This window comes from Tupaia chinensis, unplaced genomic scaffold (genome assembly GCF_000334495.1).
Source record: "Tupaia chinensis unplaced genomic scaffold, TupChi_1.0 Scaffold139218_1, whole genome shotgun sequence".
Taxonomy (NCBI): Eukaryota; Metazoa; Chordata; class Mammalia; order Scandentia; family Tupaiidae; genus Tupaia; species Tupaia belangeri.
Window position 1 is genome coordinate 183,886 of NW_006199107.1, and position 17,653 is coordinate 201,538.

Genomic DNA, 17,653 nt, shown 5'->3' on the forward strand with positions numbered 1-17,653 from the left:
ATATATTCTGGAGTCCATAGTCCAAGTGGATAATAGGGCACAACTTCCTTCAACAAACAAAGGAGGTGTTTTGAATGCCCACTGCCCTATGCCAGGGCTAGCTAATGTAAAATGAACAAGAAGCTATGAATCTTGGGGTCCTCTCTGGTAGTCCCCTAAAAACCTATGCCACAGAATGCTGACAGAGAGGATTGGGAGAATTAGACATTTTTTCTTGTGTTCTCTATTAAACCATAATCAGAAAGAGAATAAATACATAAACACTGCCATTCATTGGTCCTTGCCTCTTTTTCTACTTACCCTTTGTTCTAGTCCGTTCTGTTGTTATTGACAGAAATATCCAAATCTGAATAAGGTGTAAAAGTCAACATTTACTCAGCTCACAGTTTGGGGCTCCAAAGTTCAGGGGCCACATCTGGTAGACTATTCCAAGGGGGTGCGGGGCATCACGCCTTGGTGGAGGGCAGAAGCAGGTGCAGAGCAGAACATGTCTGCGTCTGTGTCTCCGTCTCTTCCCCTCTCCCATAAGCCACCAGGAGTCAATTAGGGGGCCACACCCAGCGCCTGAGCACTTTCCAAAGGCCCAACGCCATGGTCAGATGAGGCCTTCACCTTCTCAGCACTGTTACAATGGCTTGCCAGGTGTTAATACATGGACTTTTAGAGATCGCGTTCAAACACCCTTCTTCCCATCCCTCTTTCCTTTTTCTTTGATTTTGTTGCTCTCTTGTATATATTTCTTCTTCCTCTTTCTAATTTCCCTCTGAGGTCCTCTCTGCCTCCCATCTCTGTACCACCATATCTCAGCTCCATCAGTTCCTTTGTCCCCGCCTCCTTCCTTAAAATAGCCCAAAGGAAAAAAAAATTGGTTTTTATTATTAATTTTTTTTATATTTCTTTATCTATTTATCTGTTGGGATTTTCAAGCTGCCAGGTCTGGGATTTGAACTATAGTCAACCATGTAGGAATCCAGTGCTTTAACCACCACAACACCCGCTGGCCCCAACATAATTAGTTTTTAGTCTCTTATATGAGGACTCTTCAAAAACTTCATGGGAAGTGCATAGAGTGAAAAAATGGAATAGTTTTCAATATTGTTTTGTACCAAAATAAACTTGTGCTTTAGTTCCATTTTCCGTAAATTTTTACACTCCCTCATATTTATTGAGTAAGCATTTATTTCCTGTGTTTAACTTGTTAAATACAAGTTCAAATCTACACGCTTCTTTCTCTAAAAGTGCATATGAGTTTCAATTAGCTTTGTTCTGTTGGTCAATGACTCTTCATAAATAAATCTCTGTTAGAGCCCCTGCAGAAGGGAGCAAAAATGTTTCATTTGCAACAGACACTTGTTTATTTTAAAGACAATAATATGTTTTTAAAAGTTTTTATGTGTGGTACTAGTAAAGAAAATACAAAGAACAAGAAAAACAAACAGGAAATATGGATATCCATACATTCAGTATTATAACTGGAATTCAAATGACGGAGGGGGTACTAAAACAAAATTTTGGCCAAAGAACACAGATTGCATCTGGAAACCATGCTGTCTATTGCTAGCCAAGAAAATCAGTATCCCCTTTGTTCCTCTGACCCAGTGGGGGAGAGGGCTGAAGTCCCTGGGTGCCCTGGTATCTGCAGGTGACACTCTCCAGACTGCTGAAAGAGCACTACCCAGATCACCCATAACACAGTCAGTCCTAACTCTGACCGTGAACTCTCTGGAGCAGAAACAGCTGGATTTGACACTGAGTTTGCCTTCTTTAAGTGACTGAAGGCCACAGTATTCAACAAAACCACTCCTCAACCTGAGTGATGATTTCTGTTGAATGCAGATACATAAAAAACTGCTCCAAGAAACAAGAGTGTGGCACGAACATGGGGAAAAAAGAAAACAAGAAAGTATGTGACCATGGGACCAGCAGTTAGTGTAATGGCTATGTCGCTGGACTCCCATGTAGTCGATCGAGGTTCGCGTCCCGGACCCGGTGGCTTAAAACTCATGCCGGGCTCGTGTGCATGCGTGCCCAAGATCCCGAGAGGAGAGTGGAGGAGAAGGGATTGCGGTGTGGCCATCCCCCCTGGGGAGTGATTTCTCGCTTTTTGTCTCTCTGTCTCTCTCTGTCTGTCTGGCGAGCGCACACGCCCTATAGCAAAAAAATAAAATTAAATTAAAACTCTCCAAAAAAAAAAAAAAAGGAAAAAAGGAAAGTATGTGACCATGAAGTGAATGCTTAGTCTCAGAGATCAGAGGCTTAAAGAAAAGGATAGATTAAAACCTAAAAAGAAATAAAAGAAAGATCCTAGCACGCTGAAGGAAAGAGACGTCCCCCAACACCCTTCTGGCTTATTCTTTCAATATAGTACACAGCTGGGTCCCCCTTACCACATCCTGGTTGATACCAACTTCATCAACTTTTCCATTAAAGCCAGACTGGACTTAGTGCAGTCCATGATGGACTGTATGTATGCCAAGTGTATCCCACGTATAACTGACTGTAATGGCAGAAATTGAGAAATTGGGGCAAAAGTATCGAGTGGCTCTGAGGATCGCTAAGGATCCAAGATTTGAGCGATGACTGTGCACATATAAAGGAACCTACGAAGATGACTGCTTAGCACAGAGAGTGACTCAGCACAAGTGTTACATTGTGGCCACAGTTGACCGAGACCTTAAACGAAGAATCCGGAAGACCCCAGGAGTTCGCATTATGTACATTTCTAACCATGGATACAACATTGAGGGGATGCCAGATGATTATGGAGCCCCTCGGTTCCAATTCTTAAAGGACAAAGTTCCTCTGCTTTTCCTTTGATTACGTATCTCTGTTGCCAGTTCATTAAACATGAATTATTATTCTGTTCACCTATTTGCTGTATAATGAGCTGAGTGCGGTCAAGTACACTTACTTTTCAAGGCTGTTTTGAAAATGTTTGTTTCATTAAAAAAAAAAAAAAACTGCTCCATTACTCTGAGCTAAAGTTTTTTTTAAATTTCATTTCATTTATTATTATCTTAATTTTTATATTACATTAAATAAATTGCATGTATTTTTAAATTACTTTTAATTTCACTTTATTTATTTTAATTTGACCAAGAGGGATACGGTGAGACACAGTGAGAGAGAGAGAAAAGTGAGAAAGCAAGCCACTGGGTCCGGGACTCAAACCACGGTTGGCCATGTGGGAGGGAGTCCAGTGCCCTTAACCACCACACCACCTGCTGGACCCCAATAACATGTGTCTTTACAGTGTATTACATTTCTTTTTCCAGCACAATTACCATGCATATCAGTCAAGACAAAGACAGAACTATCCATATCATCAAATAGTTTTCATCATTTTTTCAGATTTTTATTATCATTTTTTTGTTGTTTTACATTTTAATAACATTTCCTTTAACATTTAATATAAACTTTATACAATAAAATTTTACTGTAGCTTACATAGGATAGCCACCACAGAAATTTATCAATACATAGTTAAGAAGCAAGATGGATGGATGATACCCACTTCTCTGGGCTACTTTCTCATAAGAATCAGTTCACTGGGGAAACGGGTTCAGACCACCCAACTACGTGGAGGTGACAAAAGGCTTATCTGTAGCCCTGTGGACAAAAATAACCAGACATTGGGACCACCGGTCTCATTCAAGGGCACCACTCAGATGCAGCTTCCTTATTCTTTTTTTTTTTTGGGGGGGGAGAGGTTTTTGCTATAGGGCGCGTGCGCTCACCAGGAAGACAGAGAGAGACAGAGAGACAGAAAGCGAGAAATCACTCCCCAGGGGGGATGGCCACGCCACAATCCCTTCTCCTCCATTCTCCTCTCGGGATCTTGGGCACGCACGCACAAGTGCACGGCGTGAGTTCAGCCACCAGGTCCGGGATGCGAACCACGGTCGACTATGTGGGAGTCCAGCAACATAGCCATTACGCTAACTGCTGGTCCCCAGATGCAGCTTCCTTCTAACCACCTGTGAGGATTTCTGTCCACAAGCTGGGAAATCCCATTACAAAAATGTCTCTTTCCCCTTAAATATAGTTCCAAATACTCGATCCCAGAAGCTTTGACAGGAACCAGTTCTTTCTCTTCCCTTGCCCAGAGTGGAACACTACTGGTCCAGTCCCCTAAAATGTGGTTTTGTGTTTGACTAAAGCACTCAATAATCCAGAAGAAAAACAAGGCAGCCTAGTCTGCCCGTTTTGTGAGAGATGATGAGAAATATTGCCTGAAGAATGGGAAATTTAAATCCACCAAAGTCAAATCCACCGGTCATACGGTTCCCAAAACAATCAGCTGATAGAAGAGGGTTCTGGCTTGCCATTTGCAGTAGCCAGTCCACTTTGAGGCAGTGGGGCAGAGGTTTTCTCAGAATTTCAAGATCCCTGGGATCTGCCCCCGTCTCCAGTCACCTGCATCTGGCCCAACATATCCACCGGGCCTTCAGCAATGTCTTTGATTGAATGATCGTCAAGGGTTAGTGAAGGATCAAAAACCAAGGGTGACGGAGGACACTGCATACCATCACCCACAACATCCAAGTCATCTCTGAACTCCAGAGGCAAACTCTCAGTGGGCTGAAGCTCAGCAGCACTCAAGTACAGATCCATGGGGCCGGCTTCCAGATCGTCTGGCACAGACAGTACCTGCTCAGGCTTATACATCTGAGGAGGCAACTGGAAATGCAGTGGGCAGCAGGGATCCTCAGAGAGGCTTACAGGAACGGGCTTGTTGCAGGGTACCTCTTCAGATCCCTGACAGCATTTGAAGAGAACCTGATTCGTACTCTGAAAAATATGGATGAGGCAGTGTCTGGTCATGGGAAGAGACTGATTGGAACAATGAACATCATCCACGAAGGCCAAGCATCTCTGACTGGAACGAGTGGTGTGGGCCTGCTGGGCAGCACCATCCGTGGCCAGCATCCTCCATTCCTTCAGCTGTCTGTGTAATAAGGCTTCTACTCCATAGAGCTGGCGATACTGTCGGAGACATTTCAATCGCTTGAAATTGTCTCGTTCTTTAGCCAAAAGTCCCTCTGGGCCAGTCAGCAGACGACTACCTAACGCTTCGTGTTCCACTTTGCGATTATGTAAGTACCGACGCTGCTTCTCCTTGAGCAGATGCTGAAGTCGTTTAAACTGATCTATATACAAAGACTGTCATCGAATTAGCTTCTCACGCATAATTAGGGCCACTTCCTCTGCTGTGTAGACACCGGCGTGTCCAGTATTCTGCTGGCTTCACCGACCCCAGTTCTGCCTTAGCATATGAGCTCAGTTGACACAAGAGTGTTTCACCTGTAGCCCCTGGGCTGGTCGTCTCCATTTGAGCATAAAGTGCCTGGGAATTCCTACGTGCATGTTCAACACAGAATGACACCCCATCTTTCTTCTCCAGTTTTGGGGCAGCACTGGGACATCTTTTTCCATTCTTCATCGATATGTAACTACACTGCTTGAAGGGTGCATTCCTGTCTCCAAGGATATGCTTCATACAAAACTCCTGCCCCTCCAGACGAGGTTGAGAGCATGGGCAACGAGAGAATGAACAAGACCGGAGCTCCTGAGACCTGGGCACTGGGGTGATCCTCCCCTGATGGGCTGGCCAGACGTGAATCCGAATCCTCAGCCGCCGCGCTCTGCAGCACCCCTCGCCTGCCTCTGGCCACGCCAGGTGTTCCTGACTGGTCCCCCTTATTACGTTTTTAAAACATTCGCTCACTATATATAATTTGGCTTATAAAGAGAATTTACCCAACACGAAATACTTCTTAGACCACCCAGTTGAAAATACTATACATGTTATCACCAACAGGTAATAAGCCATTTCTGTGTCCCACTAGTGTCATGCCTCTCTATTTGTTCTCTTGCTACCTTTCTCTATCCTCTCCCCCACCCAACACTCTGAGCTAAATTCTGAACCCAGTCTGATGACAGCCTAAACTGTGGTCATAATCTTTATAAATAGTGCTCAAATGCTATGGCTTCTAAATAACACCTCTAATTATAAACTCCTTGCTTAACATCTCAACATACCCTTTCTAAGGATGTTTACTTATTTCTTCCATAAACAGGAGCGATGAGAGAGAGAGAAAGAGAGAGAGAACCCTTGACAGAGTCCTGGCACTGAGATCTTCTCCCAGCTCAGTCAGCCCCAGATCATGGGCACATGTATGCCTAGTGTGTTCAGGAGTTCTCCAGATGTAAACCCAGAACCTTCCCATGGGGGTCAGCCTTGCAAAGGGTGCACCTCACCATTGTATCTTCTGATCCCCCTTAGAATCCTTGATTTTTTAATTTTTTAAAAAATTTTGTATTTTTTTTTTAGTTTTTTGCTATAGAGTGGTGCATGTGCTTGCCAGAGAGACAGAGATAGGAGAAATCCCCTCTCAGAAACATGGTCACACTATAACACCTTCTCCTACATTCTCCTCTAGGGATTTTGGACACGCACCCATGTGCATACATGCACACACACACACACCTGGCATGAGTTCGAAGCCACCGAGTTCAGGACTTGAGCTGCAGTCAGCCATATGGGAGTTCAGTGCCTTAACCACCACACCACCTGCTGGCCCCCACAGTATTTAAGTTTTATGAAGGGAAAATTAGGAGTGGAAAGAAAATTTTCAGAGAACCCCGGAGGATGAAACTGATGAGAGATCCCAGAAGCAGCTTGGGTTCAGACTCCCACTACTGTAGCCATATGGAGGGGTGGAGACCTGGCCTTGTGAGGAGTGGTGTTCCAGCAGCTGGGAGATGAGCGAGCAGTGGGCCTGTGCAAAAAATCTTCATGGCTAACGATGAGGCCAGAGCCAGAAAGAGCCATATGGAGGTGTGGAGACCTGGCCTTGTGAGGAGTGGTGTTTCAGCAGCTGCGAAATGAGCGAGCAGTGGGCCTGTGCAGAGAAGCTCCATGGCTAACGATGAGGCCAGAGCCAGAAAGAGCAAAAGCCCCAGAGCAGCCCTTACAAAACCACAGAGACCAAATTTGTGTTTTGCAGCATATTAATCGGTTTACAGATGTTCACTCCAGCCAGTGCTCTGGGCAACGAATGTAGGTTCCTACATGCTTCTCACGTTTTCCTCGCCTTAGTGCTTGGATCATTGATGTCTCTCAACGAATCAAAGTGTCTAATAAAATGATTCAAATGACTAATTTAAGAGAAAATACTTTCATTATTCTTTTGGTGGTATTTGCATTTTAAAAGAGGGCCCTGTGGGACCAGCAGTTGGCACAATGGCTATGTCTCTGGACTCCCATGTAGTTGACCACAACTCGAGTCTCGGATCCAGTGGCTTAAACTTACGCTGGGCGCGTGTGCGTGCGTGCCCAAGATCCCAAGAGGAGAATGGAGGAGAAGGGATTGCCGCATGGCCATCCCCCCTGGGGGGTGATTTCTCACTTTCTGTCTCTCTGTCTCTCTGTCTTTGGGGCAAGTGCACGCTCCCTATAGCAAACAACTCTCCAAAAAAAAAAAGAAAAAAGAAAAGAAAAAAGAGGGCCGGGAAGGCAATGGCTAACCCAAAGAGAATAAATCATGGAGAAAAAATCAGTCAGCATGGTTGGCAGTTAGGGAGCTGTTTGGGGCAAGAAGAGCGTATTTCTATCCCGCAGGGCTGACCCATGGTGATTATCTCTTCAGTTTGCTTTTTTAAAAGTGTTATCTTGCCCAAATGCATCAAAATTGTTTCATAGTGGTATCTACAATATCCAAATGCAACTCAAGCCTGAATTTCCTATCTTTAAGCCTACTTCTGATACCTAAATCCTGTCCTGCATTGTAAAACTTTCAAAGAATCCAAAGGCAAAGTATGTCTGTGGAAGTAAACAAGGCCGGTCCCATGGCATGGCAGTTAAGTGCTGTGTATTGAAGTTAGATCCCACGTGGACGACCACAGTTTGAATCTCAGTCCTGATGGCTTGAAAGGTGACTTGAAAAACACTGCAGGCACTTGTGTGTGTGTGTGTGTGTGTGTGTGTGTGTGTGTGTGCGCCTAAAATCCTGATGGGATGTAGACATGGAGGAAAAAGGATTACAGAGTGACCGTGTTCCATTGGGGGATTCTCTCCTCTCTCTCTGTCTCTCTCTCACCAGTACACACACCCTCTGGCAATTTATTTTTTTTTAAAGAAAGTAAAATATTTTGGGAACCAGCAGTTAGCGTAATGGCTATGTCGCTGGATTCCCACGTAGTCGACCGCGGTTCGTGTCCCAGACCCGGTGGCTTAAAACTCACGCCGGGCGCGTGTGCGTGCGTGCCCAAGATCCCGAGAGGAGAATGGAGGAGAAGGGATTGCGGCGTGACCATCCCCCCTGGGGGGAGATTTCTCGCTTTCTGTCTCTATGTCTCTCTCTGTCTGTCTGGCGAGCGCACACGCCCTACAGTGAAAATCTCTCAAAAAAAAAAAAAAAAGAAAGAAAGTAAAAGATTTTATAGGCATGGCTTCATGGATTTTTAAAGACAACCAAAACAATCTGCGTCACCAATGTAATCATTCTTAAGAGTTGAAACCATTAAGTCTCCATACAATTTACTGTGTCAGGAACTGAAACTCTTATTTACAAAGTATAAGCCTCCCCTTGCATCTGGGGTAACATGGCCTTTTAAAATAAATAAAGAAATGTCTGCTTGCTAACTTATGCTTCTCTCATTTCCTCCCTTTCTCTTCTCCCTCGTGAATTTCTCAGGACAAATGTTGCCTTTCACTTCACTGCCAGCCCATCTCAACCTCAGGTAAGTGAAGGGTTCCAAGAGTTATCAACATCCTATCTGTTGGTGTTGCCCAAAGAAACCATGGTAACAGATTATCTTTTGTATTGGTGTGAAATGGGAGGCATGAAATCTGGTTGCAACTGTTCTTTGATCCCGCCTTCATTGGGTAAAGAACATGTGTGCTGTGTACCAAGTGTTAGATTGTACTCGGCGTTGGGGACACAGCGGAGGGAGACACAGCTTCTGCCATCTGACCTGCTAGTCAGGATGAGGTGGGGACATGGAATGGAGGCTGATACCAAACAGATTTGCAAATAATTAATTGACCTGGAAATACAATTAAAAAGGCAGATTTCTCATTCGATAGTGCTATGAGTAGAGTAAGTTAGTTTTTCCTGTCATAAACTAAGACCAAGAATGCTGGCAAAAACTGTGAGTAGAATTAGGTATTTTTATTGTGTTCTCCATCAAACCATAATCGTAAACAGAATAAATACATGAAAACTTTCATTAATTCAGGCTGTTTCTCCGATGACATTTCGAGCTACCTTCCTTTTTTCTTTCATAGCTTCTGAAAGAGTAAAGTCTATACAATGGCAAATGTAAAACAGGTCTATTTAATGTCCTGATATTATTATAAATTTTCTGCAGGCTGTAATACAGCTTTGCTCAAAAATGGCTACTTAAGACTTGGCTTTGGATAGAGCAAAACCGGTATTATCATATATTATGTCAACCTTTCATAAATATTAGACTCATTGGCATGCTGTAAATATTTAGCACGAGTTCTCAGAAAGCCCTGATGTGTAGCATTTGCCCATTTATGTGGGATCCACACATCCACTGTGGCTGACCTCAAGTCGTCAACAAGACATTGAACAGAGGGTTGGGGAGAAATGCACACAATCAACTTTTCCAAGCCCAAATGAACCAGCTTCCTGCATTCTTTTCTTTTGTCTCGGTAAAGTTTATTTATTTATTTATTTATTTATTTATTTATTTTCCATGACAGAGGAAAAAAAGAGACACAGTACCCCCAATGGGGTTCCAAATCCACCACCCGTTCTCAGTGAGCTCCGATCATATGTGCCAGGCAAAGCCTAGGGGAAGTCTCCAGACACAAACCCAATCCTTCCTGTGCGGTCAGTCTCACAGAGCATGGCGTTTTATTGCTAAGCCACTCTCTGGTTAGCTCACACCCCAGCCCTTCTTGCGCATTTTTTAAGAGTTAAATTTCCCTTCAATCCAAGTCTCCGCAGTGTATATATATCGCCACCCCGTGGCAAAAGAGTGTCACTGGCCCACAATTGGTTGTCCTCAGCATTTATTGACAATTCAATTTCAGGAAATATTTAGAAAGCACTAGTTACTAGGTGCAGTGGGAGATGCCTAGAAAAGAAGGTGAATGATTGTACCCTGACTATAGCAGTAGTCCTGCATAGAGCTATTATAAATATGACATAGGGGGACCAGCAGTTAGCGTAATGGCTATGTCGTTGGACTCCCATGTAGTCGACCATGGTTCGCGTCCGGGACCCAGTGGCTTAAACTCATGCCGGGCGTATGTGCGTGCGTGCCCAAGATCCTGAGAGGAAAATGGAGGAGAAGGGATTGCAGTGTGGTCATCCCTCCTGGGGGGTGATTTCTCGCTTTCTGTCTCTCTGTCTCTGTCTGTCTGTCTGGCGAGCACACGCACCCTATAGCAAAAACCTCTTCAAAAAAAAAATGATATAGGAAATGTTGTATGTACTATTTAATAATAGAAGTGCTTTTTAAAAAATATTAGTTAAAAATTTAGTTAATTAGTTGTGTTTGTTGTTACTATTTTTTTAATCTGACCAAAGAGAGACAGAGAGTGAAAGGGAAAGTGAGAAAGCAAGCCGCTAGGTCCAGGACTCGAACTGCAGTCGGCCATGTGGGAATCCAGCGCCTCAACCACCACACCACCTGCCAGCCCCAAGATAGAGGTGCTTTTAGAGTAAAAATCAGCGATGGTTATATAGTATGGCTTCTTTGTATTTTAAAAAGTACGTAAATACTAAAGCCTAAATGATGTGTATATACGCCACAAACTAGAGTACAATGTACAATACTTAGAACAAACCAATAAAACAAAACATAAATTCTTTGCTATCCGTGAAAATCTTACTTTACTCTTAACTGTTCCCATTTTGGCCTATAGTTTACCTCCTCTTCGACTGCAGAAAACATTTTCTGTGCCTAGAAACTCACCCAAACGCTTACCCGTTCTCACACAGCAGCGTCAGTCTCTGTCCAGCTCTGTGCTGTAGACAGACGCAGGCAGAGACTGGGCCGGTGATCGTTAGCCCTCCAGCCATGGCTCTGGGCACTTGTCGTTTGCTTCTTCCTGGTAAAGATGATTATCAAGGTGGGGGCCAAAAGCGTTTCTTTATGGGGTTTATGGTAATTTAGAGATAAAGAAGGTTGATACTACCTCGTTATATGCCTTCAGTGGTGTCTACTGCTTACACAGAAGCAATCACTATGAGACGTGGACTATACACGATTCCGTGACGGCACAATGATACACTGTCATTATCGCTGACGGTAATCACAGTGACGCTCTGGTGTTACAAAGGTTGGTTCCCCAGAGAACCCAGAGCACTTCTGGGGAACCCCATACTACTCACCTTTTGAAGAGCCCTGTGTTGTATGTATCCGAATCAGGCTCCAAAGTAAAGTGGGTTCTTAGAGCTTTGCCACCGTTAAAAGGTGTGGTTAGGCAGCGTCAAGGACACTTTAATCTTGAGATGACTTTTTTTCCACCATCAGGAAACTTTGGATTATTTAAAAAACATATTCTATATTTTCTGCCCTGGTCCTCAAAAAGGATTTTGGAATACAAAATTAAGTTTTAGCATGATTTGCCTGCTTAAAAGTGGTAGGATTATTAGCGTCCTAAGATATGGGACTGGTTTGGGTGGGTTTTCTCAAAATCTAAATTATATCCTTGATACAGCTTTTCAATTACGTTCCTTATTTATCAACTGCTGGGCAGAATCTCCCTTTCTTCATCCCTCGTGCTGTGTTTGAAACAGTTAATACATTTTCCCAGTGAATTTATAATCTAACTAGGTAATTGCATAACTTCTTTCTGTTACAAATGCTTCCCGATTCTGGTGATATTTAAGAAATACTTGTCATGCTACCTCAGCCTGCCCGAACTGTGAACATCTCTCAGAGGCCTAGATGTAGGGTTTGGTCTTTTCATGTAAATATCTTCTCAATATACTCCAGCCAAGAAATAGATTCTCTAGTTCTGGGAGAAGGACAGGTCTAGTGCTACTTCTTGCTTGTGGGCAGGCAGTTAAAAGTCTTAAGAACAGAGGCCATCAGGTGGCCTGTTATTAAGGCACTGGACTCCCACATAGCTGACCGTAGTTCAGCCCTAGAGCTGGCAGCTTGCTTTCCCACTCTCCCTCTTTCTTTGTCTGTGCCTGGTCAAATAAAAAAAAGTAAATAAATAAAATAAATCATTCTTTTAAAAAAATCTCTTAAGAACAGGTTTCTGTTTTTCCAGGCGGTGCCATATTTCACAATGTCTACACAGAAGTGAATCTTGTCTCATGTTTTTTCCGCATATCTCTCATTTGAAGGGGGCGGTGAGGGCTTTCTGTGTGGGAAATGGGATGAAGTGTAGCTAAGTTTTATTGAGAAAGAAATGGTCATACCATGCAAGATGAAATGGCACCATTTTATAAAATGGCTCTTTGTGTTACTTGCTGCTCCATTCCTGTTGTCTGGCACAGGGCAGTTCGTTGCTCAGTGTGTATGAGATGGGTGGGCAACTGGCTACATTAATGGAGAGTCACTGAGACTTACATCTGAACTGTGCACCTAAGAGTAGAGGAGACAATCCTACTCCTGTGAAAATGTTTGAGTTTGTGATTGTGAATGTGTTTAACAAAATTGTAACAACTCATGTCTTTCTTTCTTATTCTCAGTATTTTCTATACAAGTTTCCCAAAGATGTGGACTCAGTTATCATTAAAGTGGTGTCTAAAATGGCTTACCCATGTTCTGTTGTCTCAGTCCAAAATATCATGGTAAGTCCTGTTAATTGGTGAACTGTTCAAATATGGAGCATGATATTATCTCAGAATAAATGAAAATGAAGGACGGGTACATTGTCGTTCTCTTACTATGAATCTCCCCAAAAAACTGATAAATAATGAAAAGGAGGGCCAGCCCTGTAGCAAAGAGATTAAGCTGTTCCAGGAAGCCAGATCCCACAAGTCCGACTAAGGTTAAAGTTCTAGCCCTGGCATCCTCAAAAACAAATCAGTTGAGTGTGTGTGCCCAGGATCCTGATGGAATTGAGAACTGGAGGAATAAAGGATTTCAGAATGACCAAGACACATCATGAAGTGTTCTTTGTCTCTTTCTCTCTCTCTCTCTCATGCACATGCGCATGCCACCCTAGAGTAAAAAAAATAGTAAGCACAATATCTTGGGTGCGAGTGGACAGTGATGTTCACAGACATTTATTTGGAGAGAGAAGGAATAGTTGGCTCCTCACCAGAAGGAAAAGAGGGATGGAAGGGGGGACGAAGGGAAGAACGTGACAAAGAACAAGAAAAAGTTGTAGGCTTTACCAGAAGGAAAAAAAAATTAATTACCATGTGTTCTGTTTTTAAAATTTTATTATAACATTAGGCTTTTTCTGGCTCATGGTATGTTAACAAAAAACAATGAGAGTGCCATATTTTGGGAGTATTATTTTGTGACCATTGTGGAGGGAATGTTTTACATCTTCTGGCTCAGTAAAGATTCGTTCCCGCATCCCTCCAACCCTGGCCTGGATCTAGGTCGAAAGGCCCTCTCAGGACCTGTGTGGTATACCATTGTGTGATATTAGCATTGCTTTCCTTTTTGTTCTTCATGCATGCTTGCCACAGTGCCCGGTGTATGATCTTGACCACAATGTAGAATTCAATGGTGTCTATCAGTCCATGACCAAGAAAGCTGCCATCACGCTACAGGTGAGACATGGTTTCTGTGGACACTATTGTCAACAACGATGCTCAATGGGTAATCAGCATCTGAAAGGGGTGGCCATCCGCTGGGTGCCTTGGAGCTCTTTTCCTTCTGATTGGCTTAAAAATGAAGGCTCCTATGCCAGAAACCAAAACCCGGGTGGTAGTAGACAATAGGGCTCTGCCAGATGCCCCTCCCCTGAGAGTTTCTTGGGTGCCTGTGGAGCAGTGGGACATACACATCTGACAGATGGTTTAGGGGAGCAAAGCCAAAAGACACTCCTGCACTCTACTCATTGGGGGTGCAAATTCAGGGTAAAGTTCACTGGATCCATTTAAAACAAACATATTCTAGTGACCAGAAACAGTACCAGTAATCATAACCAAAAGAGCACTTCAATTCTGGAGAGCATGCTTTAAAGAAACATCCACCATGTCTTTGCAGAAGTTCCCCTGTTTGGTATTTGACATTAAATTATTACTTCAATTATAATTTTACAGCAAAAAATGTACACACGTCATTCTGTCCCTTCGTTTGGGATGGTACTTAGTTGAGATATCTGTGACTTGATCTGTTTTGTAGAATAAGGTGATACTGTTTATTGAACAAGCAAAGGATGGTTAGTTATAATTTAGGTATCAGATCTAGAAACGTCTATTAGTCAAGCTTTCATTTTTGAGAGCCTCTGATTTAACATCCCAAATATCTGCACTTGCTTTTAGTATTTATTTCCTCCTTAGTTTCCCAGCATTCTGTGGTCCCAAATGAAAAAGGACAGAATAAGAACCTCAGTAGAGAATCCAGGTCTTACATGATCCCGGACACGAAATCAATGGAAGGTAGAACATACTGGAGCATGTCTTCCTGGATCTCTCTGGCAATATATCGTTACTTCTCTCCTGGGCCCACGCTTCAGTCCTGGGTCACTTCATTTTTTTAGTGGGCTAAACAGGATCCAAGAAATTTGGGGAAAATTTTTGAAGAGTTGTAGAACTATAATGGACCTTAAAGATCATCTTGTCAACCTTATTTCATTCACAGATAAGGAAACTGGGATGCAGAGAAGGGAGGGATTCTAACTGAGGTCTCCTGGCTTGAGACGTTTGCCTTCCTAACCTAAATTATGTATTCAATTGCTGACTGTGACTTTTAAGAAAGTTTCCTGTCGGACCAGCAGATGGTGTGGTGGTTCAGGTGCTGGATCCCACATGACTGACTCTGCGATTGCATCCCAAATCCAGGGACTTGAAAAACCACTGGACTCTTGCATGTGTGTGCCCAAAATCTCAAGAGAAGAATGGAGGAGAAGGGGTTGTGGCATGGCCATTCCCCCTGTGGGTTGATTTCTCACTCTCCTTCTCTCTCTCCAGTGAATGCACACATTGCATGGAAAAATAAAAAATCTAATCTAAAAAGAATAAAAAGGTATCCGTATTAGATTTTAAAATAAAAACTATATAAATGGTAATTATTAAACAGAGGCTGTTATGTCGTTTCTATGCTACCTATTACAATTCTAAGTACTCAAGTGTGCACAAAATAGATTGAAATCAAAACAGTGTATCTATTTACTCTAATTTCTTGGATGTAACAATTACTACTATTTTTTTGGTCTTGGATGTAACCATCATCTTTTTTGGAGAGGGAGGATAGTCTTGGGTAGATTATGGAAAAGTCTTTTCTAAAGATTTAGACGCAGGGGTGAATTTGACTTCTCTTCTTTTTCAGTCTTTTCTTCTGCCTCTCTACTCTTGTAGACTTTTTTCCTTCTCATTATCTTTATTACCTGCCTATCATAAGGTATGTTATATTTCATGCAGAAGAAGGATTTTCCAGGTGAGCAGTTCTTCGTGGTGTTTGTGATAAAGCCCGAAGATTATGCCTGTGGAGGATCTTTCTTCATTCAAGGTAAGGGATAGTGAGGACTCTTGGCTACCTAGAAAAGCCAGAAGGGAAGAAATGAAACCAAAAGCTCATCTTTAGATCCCACTAAGTGAGGGTCTATCTGCAGTGACTTGGCAAGGCAGTCTGAGAGATACCTCAGGGGGAAAAAGTAGACCTAAAGGTGTAGTTGTTACTACCACCTGTCATCTGGTGTGTTTCATCTTTGTAAAGTCTGGTAGTCCTTCAGACCATTAAGATAGGTTTGCTCAGATGGCCCTGTACTGAATGAATATGTGCTGCTATGATGGAGGAATGGTCTCATGGCAGATCTGGGTCCATTTCCTAAGACTAGTTTGATATCTAGCACTAATGGAGCTACTGATATTTATGAGTAATCCTCATCTATTGATACATGAGGATGTGCAAGGACAATTCAGAGTTCATTCCAGTGGCCAAAACTGTACCTTTCAATAATAGTAAGAAAGCCAAGAATGAACAGCTCATCTCAATGATAAAGGACGGTGTGAGCTCTTGGGCATGGTGCAAATACTTAGGGGTAGCTCCCTCATCACTGCCTTGGGAATGGAAAAACCCTGTTGATTGAAAACCAAGACCCCCCACTTCTGGTGAGCTCTATGTGGCCAACACAAAGTGTCTTTGCTTTTGACTGTAACATGGTTCCTTTGGTATTTAGGTGAATTTCTGCTTCAATCTTTTAATTCCATAGTTCCAGAGCTTTACCAGTGTCCAGTGTTCCTTGGTACACTACAAGTCCTTGAATGACTACATAAGGGAGGAAAAACACTCACTGGCTAGAAAAATGCAAACCAAAGTAAGAGGTAGCTTCCTATTTTTGCTGCTGTTTTCATCAGGTATCTGTGGATATCAGAGGAAAGGTCGACCTTACTTCACTTGAGAGTGGAGGCTGTTGTCATTTGTATCAGTTAGTGAGATCAAAATACACCCAAGCAGAGGCCAAACTCGTGTTAACCAAAAGAAATATTAGAGGGTTTGAAAGTTGGAGGGTTGGATTTTCCTTCAGTTCTTGCTAAAATAAGATTCAGCCACCTGAGTTAGTTCTACACAATTTCTGAACAGTGGTTCGGAAGAGAGGCCAAGAATCTAATAGCTGACCCCTCATGCCTGTTCTTTTCTTTTTAATAGAAAAAAAGAACCAGACTTGGAATTTACAACGAACAAAGAACCTGAAAGTGATGATTGTTCCTTCCATTACAGGTTAGTGTTGGTGATTATCCGCACACCAGGAATCATCATTTTTGAATAAATAAGATTCGTATTGGCTCTAGAATACATTGAAGATATTTCTGTCAGGAAATCTGTCATGTAATTCAATATTAATGTCATCTATAGGGAGAATTGTCATAAGAAGACTAAAGTAGATTTATGTTAGTGAGAGAAGAGGGTATCAAAGTTTGTTTTTATTAAATTCCTTCCAGAAAGAAAGGGAACTCAATTGTGAAGTTATACAGAGGCAGTCCCTCCCAGCTCCCATTGGGAGTCATCACTATGAAAAGCAGCCACTCACGGCTAATGAGATTGTCCAGAACTAAGCTCCCACTAGAGGCGGTGGCCACCAGTCGTTTTGCTAAATGGAAATGTCCTACAGTGTATGAACGAGTGTGATGGAAGTGGCCCTGTAAGCTGTGCTGTCCCAACATAGTCATCTTCCTCCTGAGGACAACCTGACGTAGTTGTTTATCTCCCTTCAGAATCCGTTTATGTAAAGTCCAGTCTCTTCAGTGTCTTCATCTTCCTGGCTTTCTACGTGGGATGCCTGCTCGTTGTGCTTGTGCATTATGTGAGGTAGGTCAAAAGTTTGCCTTTTCCTGTCTCCATGTAGAGATTAAAGCACAGACTTTAAAGCTATACTGAGTGGGTTACAATATACCTCTGATGGGCCCGGCAGGTGGCATGATGATTAAGGCACTGGACTCCCACGTGGTTGACCAGAGTTCAAATCCTAGACCTGGTAGCTTGACAATTACATTGGGTGCATGTGCATACATGACCAAGATCCTGACAGGAG

General features: G+C 42.9%; 1 protein-coding gene and 2 pseudogenes across 1 annotated transcript in view; 2 read left to right on the plus strand and 1 right to left on the minus strand.

Moving 5' to 3' along the window:
- The first annotated feature begins 2,198 nt into the window (after positions 1-2,198).
- On the plus strand, positions 2,199-2,817 carry LOC106736359 (rRNA-processing protein FCF1 homolog pseudogene; annotated as a pseudogene).
- Positions 2,818-4,296: 1,479 nt separating this feature from the next.
- On the minus strand, positions 4,297-6,924 carry LOC102489317 (KAT8 regulatory NSL complex subunit 2 pseudogene; annotated as a pseudogene).
- A 1,780-nt stretch (positions 6,925-8,704) lies between these two features.
- The window catches only part of SIDT1 (SID1 transmembrane family member 1), a 62,204-nt gene continuing 53,255 nt past the window's right edge, over positions 8,705-17,653 (plus strand). Inside the window, 6 exon segments of the mRNA XM_027765651.1 lie at positions 8,705-8,745; positions 12,690-12,800; positions 12,982-12,991; positions 15,480-15,630; positions 16,771-16,842; positions 17,337-17,430. Coding sequence (XP_027621452.1) covers positions 8,705-8,745; positions 12,690-12,800; positions 12,982-12,991; positions 15,480-15,630; positions 16,771-16,842; positions 17,337-17,430 — 479 coding nt within the window.